This window comes from Gymnogyps californianus, chromosome 7 (assembly GCF_018139145.2).
Source record: "Gymnogyps californianus isolate 813 chromosome 7, ASM1813914v2, whole genome shotgun sequence".
NCBI lineage: Eukaryota > Metazoa > Chordata > Aves > Accipitriformes > Cathartidae > Gymnogyps > Gymnogyps californianus.
The window spans coordinates 42,064,175-42,085,064 of NC_059477.1; the positions used below are offsets into that span (position 1 = coordinate 42,064,175).

The window sequence follows — 20,890 nt, forward strand, 5'->3', positions numbered from 1 at the left end:
GGCAACAAAAAGCCACCGGCGCATCCTTCGAGCGGCACGCCATCAGCATAGCACCTTGGTGCGGTGTTTCGGGATGGTGCTGCCTTCGTCAACACCAGAGAAAAGGGTCCTGGGGAAATGGGATGTGCAACAGCTCAGCAGTTTTAGGTGTGCATACGCAGAGGGAAGGATGCAGTTCAGCTGCGTTGCCCCAAATTTAGTTGTAGAAGCATGTCCCTATGTATTTGGACCCCCAAGCTTATCGAGGGTGGTTAAAGCTACAGAAGTGGTAGCAGAGAACAGGCATTTTGGAAGGAGAAGGGTTTCTCATAGCTGAGATACCCCATACAACGCTGCTCATCCCTCCTGTTGGCTGCCCCTGCTCAGAAGCACCCGCAGCTCCCTGCTGTGAATCATGGCAAATCAGCAGGATGAAGAGCAGCAGAACACCTCTAAAGCGGACAAACACCAATAAACCTCTGATGCTGTGCTGGCAAGGAGAGGGCGAGATCGCAGTGCTGCCGTGCGAAGGTCAATGCTGTGCATCCCCAGCATCATGGATGCTCTGCTTCCATCCAGCATTAGTCACGGGAGCTGGCAGCATCGAAGGGAAGATATTTCCCTAAACGCTAGACATGCTATAGAATAAATGACTCACTGTCTGGTTTAAGGAAAGTCTTGAATCTAATTTGCAGTTACTACAGTCAGGAGAAGGTTAATGGCTCTACTCTGAGTAACTTGAAAGTAGCAGAGCGACCTACAACTGAAAGTCCTTCCCTGACTTTGGGAGGTCCAGTTTTGGGGGCAGAAAATGCCCTGCAGCCCCGTAAATTGCTTTTGTTCTCCTCTGCCCATGTTGGAAAGGTTGCGCAGCTCAGTGCAATCAGCACATTCCCAAGGAGGGGAACACATCCCCATCGCTCCGGATCGGGCCGTGGAGGTGCAGGGTGATCCCTGCCCCTCCAGCCGGGGCGGACACAGGAAAAAGGCTGAGGTTTGGCGTGCAGCTCCTTTGCTCTTACATCCCCAGATGCATTTATCCGAGCAGCCTCCTTTTCCCTTGCCCGGTCCCTCCGTGGTCGCCGCTAGCTTTTCCTCAGCACTGAGGTCACACAAGGACCCACCGTAACTCCTCGAGCAGCAGTCAAAGGTGCTCCAGGGCTTTACAGCAAACGTTCACCGCTTGTTTTACATGGTGACAACCATCACGCAGAGCACTTGATGCCGGCGGGTGGTTCAGCATCCTCTGCCCTGCTACATCCCAGGGCACTACCAGGACCACCGATGCCATTTGCTGGCCTGGCTGACCTGGATTCCAGCCATGGCTCGACACCTTAAAGCCATCCACAGTGTTTATTTATTCTTCTCCTCCTTCAAATCAGGTGCTGGCTTAAGTCAAGGCTCCTTGTGCTGGGGATGAAGACTTTCTCTGGGCTTGCCCAAAAAAAGCCGGGTGACCCCAGCAGGGTCTGCAGCACAGCCCATGCACAGTCCCATCAGCCAGAGCCCTTCCCCTTCCTCTGCTGCTCATGGGTTACCAGGGACCGTAACTTGACTGTCCACATGTATCTATTTAATAATATTAAATAATATGAGCATTATTTCATTGCATATGCACTGAAAAACCACTTTTTTTCATGAGTGCACAACCTGGGTACACTCGTAGCGGGTTATTGACACCTCCCCACTCCAATATTTTACATTTTCCTGCTAAAGTGAGTAGAACAGCTACTTTCATCCCAAAGCAGCACCTGGGGTGGGCTGGAGGCCCAGCACCGATCCCCCCCGGGGGGGGGGGGAGGCCGTTCCCACCCACTGCCGGGGGCTGTGGGAAGCGGGACCCCAGGAATGTGGTTTAACCAGGCAACGCCTCCGCTCGCTGGGCGAGGACCCCCGGGATTCCCATGGCAGGTTAAACACCGGCTGGGGGGGGGGGGGCCCTTGCTCAGCCCCCTCCCTTGCTCAGCACGGGCGGCCGTGGCAGAGCAGGGACTTCCCCGCGCTGTGCAAGGCAGATCCGTCCCCTTTCACAGCCTTTCTGCAGCTTATATGTAAGCAACCTCGTACCGACTTCAACAGCGAATTGCAAGAGAAAAAGATTTATCGGCTTTAGGAGGACTTTGCAGAATTTGTGCCGTGGTGTATATATAACAGCGAAGAGCTGGAGCTGCCAGGATTAGTGCTTCTGCGGAGCGCGCGAATAAGTGGGCTAAAAAACCATTTCCCCGTTTGACAGCTGTAGGAAAGCTTCCTTTTTCACAGATCCTTTTTAAAATTGGACGAGATCTTTTTTATTTTCCTCAGATTGCTTCGCATCCCTAATCCTCCAAACTAATTTAGGGAGGATAAAAAAGACACACTTGGCAGAACATCCCTCCTCAATAGCAAACAACTTGTACCGTCGCAGGGCTCTTGTGCTGGGAGCCTGGTCCCCGGCATCCCCTCACCGGGGCTCAGCGCAGCCCAAGGTCGTTTTGGACACTTGAGGGCCTCCTGGGAAGCTGGACGGGCTGCAGGAAAATAAAAAAGTTGCTTTTGTTTGAGCACACAAACTGGCAACGGCTGCTGTTGCAGCCCTGGGGACTGCAGCTCTGCTGCAACTCCAGCATCTCGGTGGCTTTCGCAGAAAGGCTGGCAGCTAGAACGAGATCTGAATGAGATGGACAGTCCCTGGGAAAAAAGGTTAATAAATCTTTACAAGGAAGGAATTTGGTAGGAAAAAGCCCAATGATCTGAGAATTACTAATTACTTGCTTTTCAGCAAATAATCCCTCCCTTAGGAGAGCCAGCGCTGCTACGTGAGGATTAGGCAACAAAATGCCACATTGACAACGTCAAACTAGCCAAGCTCTCCCCGTTTCTCTCTGCAGATCGGCTATGAGAACCAGTCCAAGAGATGAGGAACAAGCTCAGACTCTTCCTTGGGCTCTCCTCCCCGCCTGCAAACAGCCCCAGAGGCAGGCAGGTCCTGCCTGGGGGGACCCAGTGCCACCAGACAGACCCAGTGCCACCAGACTGACCCAGCGCCACCGAGCCCCATGCCCGCAAACCGAAATAACTGTACCTGCTAGAGCTTTAAGCAGCTACCAAGATAGGTGGAAATACCCATAAATATCCATCAAATAGCCTAACTCATTTTAAAAATTTTAGTGAGGAACGTGGGGTGGGTTTGCTTTTGTTGCCCACCACCTCCCCGCTGTGCTGGCAGCCTGCTGGCCCGTGCCCCCTCACTCGGAAGGATCCCACCTTGGGGACGTGCTCATTACAAACGGTCTGCAGAACGAGGAGGTGCTGAATTGCACACACTCGGCACCGTGAGGCTTTGCCATCCCGCTGAGGTTCGGTGCCAGCTCTGTTTCTGCACCATGAACCAGTCTACCGTGTTTAGAAACACTGCTCCTCCTGGGGATCCACCCCCCCGGGATTTTCTGCAAGGGATGAGTTTTAGTAAACCACCTCAATTACCATAAGCGGTTGCACAACCCAGTTGTGCAATAAAAGAACAACAAAAAAAAAATTGCAAAAGTTAAGTGCTTTTTGGAAGTGGACCCAGTCACGGTGATCTGCCAAGTATGTTTTCCAGGGATCAAATGGTGCTGAAGAGAAACATCTGACCAAGCCACAGCCCGTAACTGAAAATACTTCCGATTCACCCCGTGCTCACTTCAGCAAGCAAACTGGAGCGCTGATGGGGGCGATCATCTTATCAATGCCAAAATCAAACCGTGCTTCCGCAGCTGCAGATGTCACCTCAGCCCAGGCTCTAGTTTTAGAAGAGTAAACCTCTGGTCCTTCCTCTTGCTCAGAGGTTTCAACCACCATTGGCCAAAACTAGCAAGAAATGTTTCATGGGAACAACAAAACTGGCAATTCTGGTCTGAAGGAAATGGTAAAAATAGCAGCAGTAAGAGGAAAAGAAACACTGGCAAGGTTAGTGGCTTTAGGCAGACCTACCAACTTCCTTTTTTGACGTTAAAAGAAAAATGTAGATAAACCAAGACATCTCCACCTTCCATCCATTTAGAGCAAAATAAAGGAGGACTGAGCTGGTGGCATTAAAGGAGGGCAGTGATCAACTAGTGATCAACGTTGGTTAATTGAAAATGGATCTTTATCTCCTTTCTGTAGGAGTCTAAGGATGGTTTAAGAGTACCTTTAACAGTACTTTCCTAATCCACGCCGTTTGACTTGTGATCACACCACACTTAGGTATAGCACAGGAGTAACAGGAAACCAAGCCTGCGCACATTAAATGGGTCAAAACTTCATTACCAACTTTGATGGATCTCAAAAGTAAAACTGGAGTCACCAGGAAGGCACATTTCTAGTGAGGCTTCAAAGAGGTTATTTCTTTGTCCTAACCTACTCCACACTCTTACCAAGAACCAGAAAACAGCAGATCAGAGGTTCGAAAAGAAATAGCAGGATCTACAAAACCCCGGAGAAGGTTTGTAGATCACGCGGAATGTGCATGGCCATACTGCTCTACCAAGTGTGAGCAAAAACCAGCTGTGCCGCAGCCAGATGCCAGGAAGACCACTGAGCCCGTGGTGTGGGGAACTGGCGACGTGGGGCCAGAGGGGTTACGGTGAAGCTTAGGATGAACACGAAAGCACTACATCGTAGAAAGGCTGTGTGGCCCAACTGCTCCTCCAGCATTTGTAGTTCCCATAAAGATGCCAAAAACCTAAAAGAGTGCTGAGAGGAGCCACACGGTTGGTTAAATACGAATTGGGAAATACCCTTTCTAGCAAGAGATTCAAAGTCATTGAAGGAGTCGTTGATCTGCTTGGTTCTTGGTGACTTAATTCTAGACTAGTGACCTACAAGGTGTACTTAAATTCAGTAATCAAGAGCATGTCAATCTGACACACGCATTAACTAGATGGAAAGACCAAAGGCTGAAACAAGGCAAGTTCAGACTACAAACCCAAGGCAGCTTTTTAGGCATAAAGATAATTAACCCCTGGCCAAATGCACCCCGCCGCAGCAGCCTCACCAGAGGAGTTTCTACACCCCAGCTTCACGCTGCCAGAGGCCACCTCCAGCTCCAAGAGGAGCTGCTGCAGGGCTGGTGTTTCAAGGATGTGGGGGGGGACAGGGGTCCCCAGGAACTCATGAGCTGCTGGAAGGGCACTGCAGCAGGGAGCGACACCACAGACCCAGCCCAGCACCCTCCCACCAAGACGGGTTGCCTTCTCGCACAGCGAGGCATTCAATCACATAATTACAGCACCGACAAACCCAGGGAACTAAACCCGGTTTGTCATCAGAAATAGCAAAGGATGATCACGTCAGCACAGGACGGTCACAAGCATTAGCGACATAAGCAACCGCTGCGACTTCTGCCTGACTTGAGAGATGTAGAGCAAACACGCATGCTTCAGTAGACCCAAAAGCGAGACGCTTAGAAGCTCTCCTGCCTCGACTTTACAAGGGGAGAAAACCTTGTGAAAGCGGTGAGGATGACCACCCTGGCCACACTCAGCATCATGTCCTCTGTGGCTGACTGGGAGCCTGACACCTAGCAGAGCTATGTGCTGGGCCAACTCTTCCAAGAGGAGCCAGAGCAACCACCATGTCCCGACAGCGACAGAAAACCAGCACACCCCTTGGTTAGGCAAGGCCGTCTTTGCTGAACTCGCAGCAGGCAGCAAAGACCAGTTCCTAGGAACAACCTTAATACGTGAAACCTTTTAAAAAGCAGCATTCAATCCTTTAGAGGCAAAGCAAACCAAACTTCGTTTGTTTGCTTGCTCCCGTCTCCTTTGCCTCTGTCATTTTTGGGAAACACAAGTCAGATAAGTAACCCACACTACATACTTGAATATAATGCCAAAGAACCCAAAAGGCTGCAGCAAGGGTAAGATTGGTTTCTGTTCAAATCACATCCCAATTCCCAGCCGTGCCTGGCCTGTAGCTCAGTACAATTATGTCCAAAACACACAAGTGTTAATGAACTTAACACACAAAGGCCATTTCCACTACAAGTCAATTACTTTTTTTTTTAATTCAAAGAAAAAAATGGTATTTTAATAAATACTGCAGAAACATTAACCGAACATACAAAGTGACTTCAACAAATAAAAAAAAGTAATGAATGTCCTGTTTTATAACAGTTATAACTTATTTTTTCCACAATATTTAAATACAGAAAGCACTTACCAGCTATTTTGTAATACTGCCCTAAGCGCACTGTTGCATCAGTTAAAAGCTTATTATGATGGTAAAAATGTCTTTTTGTGGGAAAGAATCGGAATGGGTGTGGGTTTTTTTTTTTCTTCTTTTATCAGATGAAACAAAGTGCCGGGGAACACACAGAACTGAGTTTTAATTATGGTAACCCTTTACCTTTGCAAAGTTAACGTGAACACAGCTTTAACACTTCAAAAATGAAGCATTACCCTTGGGAACAAAATGCTTGTCCTCAGCAAGCGATAGCCACACTGGTTAGAGCTTACAGTATCCTTCTTTCGAGAGAAGCTATGAAGTTAAGTCGGTCAGTAAGCAGTTGCAAACAATTTTAAAGGTCGATTTATTTAATGTAACAATAGCATTCAGTAAGCAAAAAGGAATTTGACTCAACTGGTTCACTGATGTTTCATGGTTGTTGTCTGGATACGTATATATTATTCTTAAAGACTAAGGGCAGTATCCAGTTTCCACTGGGGACCCCTTAAGGCGTCGCAGTTCTTCAGACCCCATTGCCTCACCACGAGCAAACGCAGTCTGCAGCGAGCGACGGCTGCCCCAAAAATAAGAGCATCACAAAAGATAACCTGGCTCTGCTGGCTCATTTGCAGATTCTTGGGGTTTTTGCAAAGATAATTGCAGTGAACCACATCACAGAATAGCACTTCTCTGTAGCAGTTACAGAGGGCTAGATCCTGGGATCCACCTGGCTCTCCAACTCCTAGCAGAAGCAGAGGAGTCTCGGGGCTTCCCCAGATGGGCAGTAAGGCTTAACGAATTATCATGGTTGTAAAACTAAGGATCTTTTGTCATCATAGCTCCTAGCACCTTTCACTTGAACCTACAGCGACATACCCATACAGTACACCAGAACTGGAGATCATTTCCACTCTAAATTACAATCGCAAAGAGGAACGGAAAGTCAGAGTCCTGCAATGGGCAGGTAGTTTGCCCCTACACCCCAATTTGATCCGTTTAATTTCCACAGTGCGAGGGCACCTATAATACTGGGGAATCTCAAATGGTTGTCTTCAACGTGCTCAAACATAGATTGCGCTGCCGTCTCGGGAAGGCAAAACTCCAGACTTCTCACATACAGTGTTTTCCTCTAGGTGACGCACAGGCCTCGGTATACTCTCCATTTTAACGATGAGCTACTAAAAAATTAGATCATATCCTTTGGAAAACCAACTATAAGGTCACAGGGATAGTTCCTTAATGAGGAGGGCATATCAATAACGTCTTCCTTAAAAAAAACCATTAAAGTATTATTTTAATGAAATCAAAGTGGTAGCATCCAGGAGTAGAGCGTTAATAAAAGAAACAAGCACTGTCAATGACATCTCTCTTCTCTGCAGTGTTCTTTTCCCATTCACCCTCTCTTTTCTCAGCACATTCAAACATTTTCCCTTTTTTTTTTTTTTTGGCATTTTCTTCAATGTATCATTTGCTGATGCCACCTCGTTTAGAGCCATTTCTTCTCGCTGCTCAGTTCCTAAGTACAGTCTCACACAACAGGTGAAGTCTCCATTAAAGCGCTGGCATAAGCCCTCATTAAATACCATGTGGCTGTGTACTTCATTGAGCCTCCACCCATCCCGGACGCTCTCTTCCTCCTTCTCCAGGAAATCAAGGTCCTTCACATCACCGTGCAACTCTTTGCTTTGTCCTTTCGCAAGTCCGTCGCCACTGTGGAAAGTTCTGGCCTGCCAGGCATGTGTGAAATTCGCTTTGTTGCCCTCTGCGATTTGTTTCTTTTAACATTTTTATTTGTTTTATTCACACACGCCAAGGTGGCAACATGAAAAATGTCTCTGACACTGTTTTCTGACTGTAAGGCTGAGCATTCAATATATGTAGCTGCTCCAATCTGTTTGGCCATATTTGCACCCTAAGGGAAAAAAGAACATGCAATCAATACCAAGTTTCCGCAGAGCGCCAAAGCAAACCATACAATTACTCTTCAGCGCTGTTTTCCATACACAATGTTTTGTGAAAACCAAAGCTAAAGCTCCAGCACTACAGCCAGCAGCTAATTTTGCAAAATAAACAGAGCTTTGGTTCCAAGATGCTTTAAACAAGTATCCAAGCATTATCTCCTATGCCGATAAATACAAACTGGAAGAGAGAAGATAAGCTCAGTGACCTGCAAACAACTGCAGAAAGCCCGAAGAGTATTAGTAGGACCTGTTTAGCAATTTCACCCTTATAACTTGCATCCGTGAATCACGTGCTCACTGGGCAAGGTCTGGACCGGGCAGCTTCCAGATTTAAGCCTGCTATCTCCAAAGAGAAAATGTATTCTGACTGCCTTAAGGGCTAGCCAGCGTGCCCCTGACCTGGAGGGGAGCCCGTGTTACACCTCCGCAAAGGAGGCAAAGTTCGTGGGGAAATGTGCTGTGGGTTTCTGGGTCAGGGATAGTTATAGCAACTTGTAGCTAGGGAACAGGCAAAAAAAGAAAAGAAAAAAGGACATTAGTGGTTATAAGAGCCCTTCTATTTTGATTTTAAGTGCATTAAAAGTCAAAGCAGGGATATTTGTTCCAGCAGCACAAAGAAAACAACACGCAACTCCGACAGATGACAATACCCCAGTATCCTGTTGTAGATTTTTCTACTGGAAGACAATACAGCATTGTGTGGAAAAAATGGAGTTGTTGCAACGGAATTTTACTTCTGAGGGACGAATCTTTTTAGTAAGTTACGAAATCCAGCCACATCCTTGATGTGGCACTCTCGCATATTCACGGGCCTGAACTACAGGCACAAGCCAGTCCAGCCCCTCCTCTTTGCTCTAGTGCCAGGCTGATGGCATTAATCTATTCGGACCCACAACTTCAGTATGCACTATTTACACGGCAGTGATGCAGCCATCTTCTTAACAATCCTAAGTGGGAGTGGCTGATAAAGGAGTACTAGTTTGTAGGACAAGCCCTCCCCACTGTTAAACATCTCAACTCCTACTAACCAAGCCTAGCCTATACCTTAGAGCCTCAGAAATGTTTGCTCAGGTGTAGCTGACTGGAAACTGGCTAGCATACTGGAAGCAGGGTGTCACCATCAACTGGCTCTATCCTCCCAACGCTTCCTTATGAAGTTAAGAGGAACGGGGAAAACCCCGCTGAGCTCTTTGATCCCACGTCGACTTAGCAAGGCAAGGGATTTTAAAAACAAGCTGTGTACCTCGACCCCAGAGGACCCTTCCCTAGAACTAGCGCAGGATAGCATTGGGTTGCTTCATGCCACCAGAGATTTGGCAACCACGAGAGATATAACCGTTGCTCAGTCTCAGCTTTTGCTTACATAGAGTACAGATGAAATGATGGGAGTTGGCTGAAGTATGGGCTCCCCTGTAACATGTACATTCTTCCCTTTGGCTGCCAAGTAATAGCTTCTGGCTTAGCCCTTTGTCTGCAGCTGACTCCTGTTCCTAAGGGGTACAGGCTAAGGGTGACACCAGAAGAGATGTGGATCTTCAACTCCAGGGGACAAATCCACCTGTCAGTAGATTTCTGATCGCTATCTATGGAAAGGGGTGAGACTTGGTGATTTTACTGAACTACTGTAAAAAATGTAATATATGAACTTGTGTATGTCATAACTGGCAGACAGTATTTCCTTTTACGTTTAATATTAAAAAAATAGCACGGAAAAGACAAATTGTCTGAGATGGGGAGATGTTTACTGAGTGAAGTGTAGAAAAATGCCATAACCAGCATAAGCGACCACAGTACAACACTCCACGTTATATTTGAATCAAGATACTCAGTTAATGGTATCTTGGCATTTTCCAATTTAAACATGCTGTAGGAGGCTGCATTATTAGTAATTGCATATTAGGAGCTGTTGGTTTGGAAAACCTGAGGTTGTGGATAAAACATCAAAAACTGTTTAACAGCATAGGATATAGACACCAGCTAATGTTACTTCTGGAGGTAGCATTCTCACTCTCACACCCTGCAGGGTGTATCTCAAACCACCACTGTGATTCAGCTGCAATGCACGATACACACGTGTGAGTAATAAGGGGAAGTTTACCTTACAGCCCAGTTTTCCCATTCTCTGCCTCCTGCTCTCCCATGGCCTGACTCCTTTCCCTTTCACCTCTGTTTCTCTATGCCCTGCTGCCTGGCTTCAAACTTCTCCCTTCCCCAGTAGCAGAGAACTGCTGCCAAGAATTAAGATGCTTTCTGGATTTGCTGCCACCTTCAGAGGCAGCTACAAGGTGTTTTCACAGAAGATGTTTTCAGGAAATAGGATTTTTTTTAAGGGGTCAGACTATATGCAATGCTTGTCATGATGCTTAAGTCAAATGTAGGAGATTGAAATCTTAAGTTTGAACAAAAAATTTTACCAATTTATCAGTAAATAAACATGAGATGTCACATCTCAGTTACTGTTTTGGCCTCTGTAGGCCCAGAAAAGCAGTAAGTTTATTTTCAATTCACTTAAAAGGCTCTTTGCAATCAATAAGGCTACAATCTTATGATGCTTAAAGCACACATTGTGGGGCTGCATGATTCCCTGCTGCATCCAGTCTGTGGGTAGGCTTTGCCTTTACTCATAATAGCTTTCAAATTCATCTCTAGCAACTACTAGAGTACGTGCATCTGACTTCTAGGATGCACTCGTGTCAACGGGGGGAGAAGTTGTTCATAAAGGTGGCTACAGTGATAGAAAAGTCTTATCTTCCACCCCTACGTACAACGAAGGATGTGGCACATACCTGATCGTAGGACACGGGTGTCTGCCTGTGATTGGAAAGTTCCACTAGCGTGCTTACGTCTGTGCGCAGATCTGACTTGCAACCAACCAAAAGCATTTTGGTGTTCGGACAAAACTCCTGGATTTCACCTTTCCACTGTAAAATTTTAGGTTGTTATTATACTCGAGTAGTTGAATGTTTAAATCCAAAGAGGCAATAGATACAAGATGAAGTTTAATAAGTCATGACATTTCATGTGGAAACACTCTTACGTAATAGTTGTATCTACCTTCAAGCTAATTTCTAAAGGCATTAGTTCCAGCAAAATCTGGTCAAGGATGAAATCTTACAATCTCATACACTCATTAATTCCATCGACTTACTAATCAAGAGGGAAGGAATTGAGATGGTTTACCTACGTGAGTACAGGTTTGCAGACCTGTTGCTCCTCACAAGCGGTAAACAACCAGCCATAGCCATCTGCAGACAGGAACCAATGAAACCTGGTGTCACCACATTCAATGGTTCCTCCAGACGGAGCTACAGAGGCAGGTCTTGTATGACCACAAAATAAGCAGTGCTATATATCGGCTCATGGCTACATCCTCACACCTAGAACTACACAAATCTGTCAAGGATTCAGCTGTTGTGAACCAGTAATAAGCCCTTCAAACAGAACTTGTGATATATTCCTTGGGTTTCTTCCCCCTCTACATGCTTACTTTGAGAACACAAGAAAGTAAAAAATTTTGCAGCACAATCTGAACAGATCATACAATGCCTAAAACTTAACGATATCATTTGGGTTTAAAAGCATATTAAGAAAAATCTCTTACAGACTTAAGCAACACTATAGTAACCAACACTATCAGGGACAGAAAAGAAAAAGACAGTTCCAGATGCTTGTTGGCACAGTTAGTAGCTGAGAGAATAGTCTTAAGTATTTTCTGTAGACTATTCAGAGCATTGTATGCCACTTTATTCCCAGTGACACAAGAACCACTGGCCCCAGCTACAGAAAAAAAGGAACTTCATTAAGCCTTAAAGACAACACTGCAAAGTTGAGTCATGCCCAGTGACCAAGGAGAGGACCAGGACCACCTCACAAACAGAGCTTGATTATCAAAATTCAATGTTTTAACTTGGGGAAAGTCTGGCACTGAATCTCAGATCACTGAGCTCGTGAAAAATTCTGAAGTTTGGTGCAGGATCACACTCCTCTGCCACTGCTAGGTCTTCTGGTGGCTTCCAGAGGCATTTGTCACTGGCTCCCTTCTAACTTAAGGCTGAGAAATTATGTAAAACCATGGCAAAAGTCCAAACACTTGGCAGGCACGTTTTAGCAGTCTTTGCAACATGGCAAAGTTTCTCAATCCTGTCTGTTATATGAATATAATGTGAGAGACAATTTCTTGCTGCACCCAGCCCTGCACCTCACACCACCCTAAACAATTCACTGCTGTCTAAGGGCTGAGGAATGAGAATTTACTTCACCCCTGAGCATCCTTTAGGGAGTTTTTTTGTTTTCAATTAACATTCAACCCTTTCAAACAAACGATCTCAAATTCTAGCAGTGCAGAGCGCGGTCCTGTCATCTCTCCATTAAAAGAAACAAACTGAAGTTTCCAATGTAGGAAACAGCACCACTCTTCAGAGGTTTAAAGCCAAGCTACTTGAACAGTTCTGTACTCAAAACGCTTCTCCAACACTTGCCTTTTTTAGCACACTGTCAAGAGTTTCTGGCCGACTGATGTCAAAGCAAATCAGGACAGCATCAGAATCTGGATAGGAGAGTGGGCGGACATTGTCATAATAAGGAGACCCTGCAGGGAAACAAACAACATTTTTATTAGTTTATATTTTTCACTTTCTGCAGTCGTTCAAGCTTATTCAGAAAGTTCAGAAAGGTTTTCAGCAAAGCTCTTTAATAGCACCCAGCTACTATCTTTTCTTCAATAGCCCTGTATTCCCAAAACACTCGTTGCACTTGCTCATTTCCCCACTTTCCTTTTGTTTCTCACCTACAAAAGCAACAGCCTTCCCAAGTAATTAAGAGTGATGGCACCCCAGTGATCCATCTCCCACCAAAAGCTTGTGATGCCCCCAATAACAAGGAAAGGGAAATCGGGTCAGCCCAAGTTTAAGTCCCAGCATTAACCTGCAGGGATTTGACTTTGAGAACAAATCCTTAACCTCCAAAAGGCTTCTTCAAAGCAGATCTGTCACAGCTGCACTTTCATGGAAAAAATTCAGAAAGTTTTGAAATACATCAGTTTTGATTCTTCTAACATTTAATTTAAAACAAATAGTTCCAAGTGCAAAAAGCATCTTTAGTTGTCCTGGCTATCGGCAATTTTTAGAAGAAACTCTTGCTTCAAATAAAAGCATTTGTTGCAGTACTCCAGCAGGAAAGAATCCCAGTCCTGTAGGCAGGCACTCAAGGTATCCATCACAAAAAGCCTCACCAATCTGTAAACCAATCTATGCTTGCAATAAATGTTTCTGTTTAGCCCATAAAACAAATTTTTATTGATGAGATCAAAGCTAATCTAGTAATCTGATGGAACGGAAATAGGTCCAATATTGCACTTTGTGCATGTTTTACTTCCAGAGCTGTTAAGGGATGCACTGGGTTTCTTTAAGAATTGTCATGATGTGCAGAGTTACAAATATATCTCCAGAGTCAGAAATCTCATTTTTATCATCTGGTGAATCTGGTAACAGGTTTGGGGAAAAAAAAAAAATCTTCCTTTTTTCTAGGAAGTTCCAGTCACTCAGCCACCATTTGGTTTGGCCTTAACTCTGCTGAAGCTTCACTTACTGAGGAGAATGCATTTCTGATTTAGAAGGGTACGTAAACAGTTAAGTAGTCCAACAGGATAAGGGCTTGGGCTTTAAAATGCATGCCTGCAACTTGAGATGCGTTTTCTTAGTCATATAGCCTTATTTCTGTATTTTTCTCTCATGAACCTAAAATACAGCATAGAACATATGCAACAAGAATACAGCTTTCAAGAGTTTTTGGGTTATCAGCTAATTATATCACCAATTTTCCAACTATCTAGAACTAATTGGCTGTAAGGTCTCAGAGGCTGAGCAGACTATTAACTGGATTAGAGAAATTCCTCAAGTTTTTAACTGACAGACAGCTCATGCTGTTGCACAAAGCAGAGCAGGGAATGGTGTGAACGTATCACAGATGACTTCAGTTGGACAGCTTATACTGGAAGGAAGGAGTCAAGAATCCCAGGAATGTTGTTTTTGAAATGAAGAGTAACACATGGGGAATGAAGCATTACCAAACTAGGTAGCAGAAGGTAATTTGTTGAACGAGACTATTTTATTCAAATGTTCATCTTCATAAATGATGTCAATCTAACAAAGAGGCAGCTGTCAAAAACTGCTCTTCAAAGAACAGTTAGTGTCTTCAGCGGTAAATGACATGTTAGAAAGAAATCTAAGCAAGCTGAGCTGACCAGCAGTTAACTATTCATTTGAGCTCAGCTCTGCTTGCAGTGACAATCAATAAGCATTTTCCACTACTAATTATTCCCCAGCTATCTCCAGCACCGCTATTACAGTGCCTCCATCCTGGAGCCCCAGGGCCAAGTTATTTATCCTGGAGCCCCAGGGCCAAGTTATTTGCCCTGGACAGACGAACTGCAGAGCAGCGTGCCATTAACTAGCCACCCGCACTGCTCTGCAGCGTTCAACTGGCCAAAGCACAGACTGCTGCCCAGCCGCCAGCCTGCATGCTGGTGAGAGCCACTGCCTGGCTAGCACATCTCCCTGCCGAGCTCCAGCAAGTAAGGGCAGGATTGAAGATCATTAATGCTTGGCCAAATGGTTGCCGGCTAGAAAGGAGTCTCAAAAAAGCCTCACCCAGAAACTAATTCCTTAGACACATACCTATCTTCTCACTCACCAGTCTTCAGGGATACAACATACCATATATGTCCATCAGCATGTATTTATGTATACATACAGTTACCACCTCCAGTCCAGAGACTCCTTTCTACTGTGTCAGCTGTAGCTGTGTTTGTTTTGAGGGTTTTTCTTTTTAGGTTTTCCTCCTGAACCTCTCGTATTAAAGACGCTGAGCTAGAATAAGTGCACTTTTATAGGCAGTCCTTCTGCTCGGATGCAAGCTAGGAGGAATATTTGACACCTCCTTTTCTTTGGGGTAGTGTGTGGCAGAACAAACGGGAACCATTTAAACTACTCGGGCTGCAGTATCAAAGGAAATTTCCTGGTCTCATTCAACAGCAATAACCGAACCTTTATTACTGTGCAAATAAAGAGGGGCTACGGCCCTTGCTGTGCAAGCCTATTCAATCTGGCATTTCATGGTTTCGCCCAGAGAAACCCTCAGAAGCCAGGAATCTCAGGAATGAGGCTCAAGTCTGAACAGACAATTTGAGCACAGCCCAGTAAGGCTGCTCACTCTTTTTCAAGTTAGTCTGCAGATTTGAAGCCATGCCAACCCTAGAAAACAGAAGGAGTACGTAGAGCTACAGCTATGGTATTTGTGGAAAAAAAAATAAGCCCGTTTGTGTTTGTGATTCTGTTCCTACAAAATACAACATTTTTGTCAAGGACAACATGGATGGTTTTTGTTTTATCAAGGAATTGCTGATAATGTTGTAGTTCATCTTACTTTGTGGTGGAAGTATACTCCAGCTGCAATCCCCCTTTTGTAATCTGTTTGGCAGCTTAAATAATTTAAGCCAAAATAATTTAAACACTAAGAATGATCTACTTTTAAAACCTTATGTTTCATGCAAAGTACAACATAAGTTCAGCTTTTAAACTGAAATAAAAGCCCTCCCCAGCAATATGGTTGGCTTTGGTCTACAGAAGATACCAAGCTTAGGCTTAAACATTGTTACCTTAAATAACAGAATTACATCGCTAAAAGTTCAAGCATACTTAATTTTTTGATGGCTTAGTACTACTCTAAGATGCTAGATCATGGAGAGCTGATGCCCTGTTTGTCCGCAAGACCCAAAGCCACCACCACCAGTTCCAACCAGGAGGTTCAGCCCCACGTCCCACCGACAGAGCTCAACCTGAGCAGCTCCAGCTCACCACGCTGCTCAGCCTCTGCTTGCCCGCGGGCCCTAAGGGAAGCGGTGCTCAGTAACAGGCAAGACTTTACTATTTACACACCACCAAGCAGCCATCAGGCATTAGTCTTTGTAGCCTTTTGGACTCCAGTCAACTGAAAGAACAACAGATGAACAGCAGCATTCTCACTCCCAAACCCTTGGGCTCACTAATTATCAGCTACATAGAAAACACATCAAATACTGCAGTGGCTGCTTTAAGTAGCTGATTCACTGCTGATGGCTTTCCTCCTTCCAAATCCACCTTGGCTGTTTTGGAGAAAATGCAGGTGATTTTGTATACTAATATGATAGAACACGTCATCTCCAAACACACGAATATCACAATATTCATAGCATTTTGAGTATTGACATTTCTGCACCTCAAACAGAAAACAGGACTTTGGTAGGTGACTTGGCATTCCCAGTTATCAATTCTAATTATTTCCCTTCTAAAGGGGAAAAAAAACCCTATAAAGACTAGTTACTGTTACTCTGCCATGAAAGCAGAAAAATCACATGGCTCAATACAGCCAACTTGCAAGTGAACTGGAAGGCAAAGACAAAAATTTGACATTTCCTTTACAATGCTGACTGCCAGAGAACTTGGGGAAACAGTAACTTTAATTCCTGTTTCAGTTGTCTTCGGAAAGATTTCAGCACAGAACTTTATAATTAATATTATGTCTCTATATGGACACCGAATACATTGTACACATTCAAAACACAGTAAAGCTAACTTGATTTAAAGCTCTAAGGCCCTTCTGGATTTAATTACATGCTAATCCCCAGCAGTGCATAAGTATTTCTGGCCCTGTTGAGAATTATTTTATTGGCATATCCAGTACAGTTTCCACAGTTCCACCAATAAAAAAAGCCCTAAAATATGTTTTAGGGAGACACAGGTATGTATACCTAATTAATGATATGTGATTTCTATGCCACAGCTGCTGTTGCGCTAGCAAGAAATATAAATATCAAGTAGTCACTTTTAATGGAAGAAGCCAAAAACTTGGTAAACGCACATGAGACCATGCCTATGGTAGACACACACGTCTAATCTAGAAGTGCTCTTCAGTGTTCATGAGACATGATGAAGCTTTAACCTGAAGAAACTTCTAATACTCTACCTAGCAAAATAAGCACACAGCTCCCAAACAGCTCAAGACTGCCATACCATGTTACCACAGAGTGGAGTAATTTATGGTGTAGTTAGATTGCAACCAGACATTCCGGCTTTGAAAGAAGGGTTGGTAGTCCAAAACCCAATTGAAATTCACGTTGGCAAGTGCTTTCCTTAATGCTGTGGCTAATTTAAATCCTTATAATGACTTGCAGAACTAGACAGTACCAGAAAATATTTGAATAATGAATCTTCCCATTCCACTCTTACTTGTAAGAGTGTTTTGTCCCATATTTCTAAGGGCATACCCAAGATACAAAAAAAAACTTCCCAATAAATTTACAGCTAACTTTAAAATGTTCTATCAATTGCGTGACACTCTGTTTTGTACTTAGAAGTCCTCTACGAAAAAGCACATTGTTATTATATAAAGGACTGTAAACCAAAACCACGACAGCAGGGCCTGTTCTCACCATAACACAAGACTATTTTAACCAATGCCTACACCTTTTCTCATTTTCTCAGCGAGCAAAAAAAAAGCTCAAAATGGCAGCACCTTCCTCCAAACGCAAAAACCAACATTTACTTTAACTCAAGTTAGGGACTAATTTGCAAGGCAGCCTGTTGCATGCTCCCAGTTAGAAAATACTTCAAGAGGGTGTAAAGATGGATACTAAATACTGATCAAGTCATCTTAAAAGTATCTGCAGTACATTGCAATCAAACTCAGGTAAATAGCATCCTCCCTCCCCCAAGAGATACTGAAGTACCTCAAATGACTCAAGCCATTACCTCCCCCGTGTTGCAATGGACATTATCTTCCATTAGTATTTGGCAGTTAATCAGTCATATTTTTAAGTTAACTGGATCTAGTCCTGCTTTAAAAATTTCATTAAGACATTTATTCTAATTCAGCAGAGGACTAGGACAAAGACTTGTAAAAAATAAATTACCAAGAATTTAAGATAATGCTAAAACACTATCTTATCTTCTGATGTCTTTTATCTGGTGATGTGATTTTGCATTGGGTTAATGGGTTTGGGCAGTGCCTCTTCTTGCAGTCGGTGAGAAGGGCTGTTTACAGAGAGACAATTCCTCATCCGCAGAGTCCCACAACCAGAGGATCCACTGTTCAGTAATATATTTATAAGACCAAGCATTGGATCTTTCAAACAATTCCTCTTCAGTTTCAGATTGTAGACAAATTAGCCACTTGATCTTAAGCTTCTGATTCAGTCAAATTTTCTATTAGTTCCAGGACAGGCCTGAAAGGATGACACGCACACGCAAAGACTGGCAGGTGTTTCTTCCACTGCTTTTGTCTTTTGAAGTGCTACAGAATATTTCATTACATGGGTGTTCTCCAGCCTTTGACATACAGATTCCAAACCTTCCCACGTCAAATGACTTAACCTGCAAGCATGTTGTATTTTAATAGCTAGAGATAAAATTTTCCAAAATAACTTCACTAACTATTAATTTTTAATAAGCCCTTACTCCATGGAGTTTGTTACAGCCAGCTTAGTAATCAGGATGAAAGCTCAAACCAGACATACTCTAGAAGTCTGCAAGTCTTACTTGGCATAAGATGAAGAAAAAAAAATCAGTTCAGAGCTACGCTGATACTGGTTGTGGGCACAGAGACTGCCTTTTCCCAGTAATCGTGTTGCAAGAATTTGGAATCATTTCCTCAACAGCAAGAGGAAAGCCAACTCACCGCCTAAACTCCTTTTTTTAAAAAGTGATTAACATTTTAGTTTCTGGTAAAAGGACTGCTGTCATATTTAGAAGGAACTGCTGGGTCCAAATTCAACATTAACAAGCTATCTACACAACTTGCCTAAAGAAGAGAGGGCTGACATCCTCTGTCGAGTTCCTCCAGGTTTTTTCCAGTCACTGCTGCAGAATAATGTTGATCTACATCTGCGTTAATGGTTCATGGTGTCATTCACCCCTGACCACCTCTCCCAGTGCGCTCAGTTACTGAGCAGCGGAGACTCGCTGGCTGTCCACATTCCTCTCCAGCACCGAGGTGGCAAGTTCAGGGGTGCGTCCTCACCACCCTGGCAGTAAGCTTAGTCCAAGTACCGACGACAGCAGGATCTAGAGGAGTTCCTGGCCTAACGTGAGATCTAAGACACCAAGAACCTCAACCGTTGAGGCATGTGAGCCAGTGTTTTTGACGTGGCCACTGAAGGTACAACTGGAAGAATGAGGAGGACCTTAAGGACTGATCTTAGTATGTAAGAAAGGACGGTTCCCTCTGCATCCTCAGAGGGCCAGAGATGCCTAGCTCCCTAATCTTTCCTGGCTTTAAAGACTCTCTAAAACACAGGAAAAAAGTACTGTATTTGGTAAAAAAAACCCAAACAGGCATTAAGGAAGCCACAAGGAACTCAAATGCGAGCTGATGTAATTTACCATTAGCATATATAAACACCTCTTCACTCTTCTACTAGGTAAAGCAGGGTTTCACAGCAGCAGAGGAGCACAGGTACCCCTGGAGCTCCTCAGATAAGCTCTTCCCAGTCAGGCAGGTGAGAACACATCCCCCTGCCCTGCCTGCCTTCCCCTGCAATGCTGACAAATCGCTTAATGGAGGTTTGCCCACACCCTTTTCCCTCCCCGAGTACATCGCTAAAGTATACCTCTGATTTTGGGGGGGGGGGGGGGGGGGGAACGACGACGACACCAAACCCAAAACCAAAGCAACGCAGCAGCAGCCGCCCGTCTCGCACAGCTGCCGCTCGCACCTGGAGACAGGCAGCCCCGCCACGACGCGGCGGTGAGGGGCTGCAGGGGCGGTCTCCTGCTTGCCCCCCCCACCCCTACCCCGGCTCCCCTGACCGACGGGGGCTGCCGTTCCTCACCGATTTACCCCAACCCCTCGACCCCGGGGAACGGCGGGGGGGGGGGGGGGGGGAAGCGCTTACCCGAGGTATCCCAGAGGCTGAGCTCGATGCGCTGCGTGTCGATCTCGAAGCTGGCCGTGTAGTTCTCGAAGACGGTGGGGACGTAGCTCTGCCGGGAAACAGCGCACAGTCAGCCCGCGCCCACCGCCGCCCCGGTCCCGGTCACCGGCCCGCCCCAGCCTCCCCGGCCCACCTCGGGGAAGCAGTCCTTGGCGAAGACGTGGAGCAGCGCGGTCTTCCCGCACTGGCTGTCCCCCACCACCACGATCTTGCACTTCACGTTCTGGTTGGGATCCATCACCGCCTTGCTCGATAACTTCTGGCTCGCTCTTCTTTCCTTCATTGATCTCGGCTTAGTCCCTCGGCCGGCCACAACAACAAAACAAAAAAAAAAAGCCAAACAAAAAAAAAAAAAAACCAAAACCCACCACACTGGGTTCCCCCCCAAAAAAGATAAAAATAATTAAAAAAAAAGAAAAAAAAGAAACAAGTGGAAGTGGCAGAGCCGCGGGACGCGCCGCCGTCCCCACTCCGCCCGCCGGTCCCGCGCAGACTGCTTTGTCCCCCACCGCCCGCCCGCCTTTATAGCCTCGCATCCGCCAATCACCGCCCGCCGCCGGTGTGGGGCCCGCCCCCTCGCCGCGCGCTGCCGGCCGGCCGCCGGAGCAGCGCGCCCCCTAGGGGAGCCGCGCGGCGCCGCAGCCCCGAGCGGGAGCGGTGAGGTGGGGTGCGGGGGGGGGGGGTGGGTCCCGGTGCCCCCCCCGCCGCCCGCCCCGCGGGGACCCCCTCCGCCTGATCGCTCCCGCAGCCCTCCCGGCTCCACCGGGCCCACCCGGTGAGGGCTGAGGTGAGGCCGTGCCGGCGGCAAAGCGGT

At 45.7% G+C, this 20,890-nt stretch overlaps 1 protein-coding gene across 1 annotated transcript; it reads right to left on the bottom strand.

Annotated features, from left to right (window-relative positions):
* Positions 1-5,970: 5,970 nt before the first annotated feature.
* RND3 (Rho family GTPase 3) lies at positions 5,971-20,529 on the bottom strand. Its single transcript, XM_050900287.1, has 5 exons — positions 20,210-20,529; positions 20,038-20,125; positions 12,590-12,699; positions 10,898-11,032; positions 5,971-8,062 (listed from the first exon to the last, which is right to left on the bottom strand). Exons 1-5 carry the CDS (start codon positions 20,357-20,359, stop codon positions 7,811-7,813), a joined length of 735 nt encoding a protein of 244 aa, XP_050756244.1. The 5' UTR covers positions 20,360-20,529; the 3' UTR covers positions 5,971-7,810.
* Between the last annotated feature and the right edge of the window lie 361 nt (positions 20,530-20,890).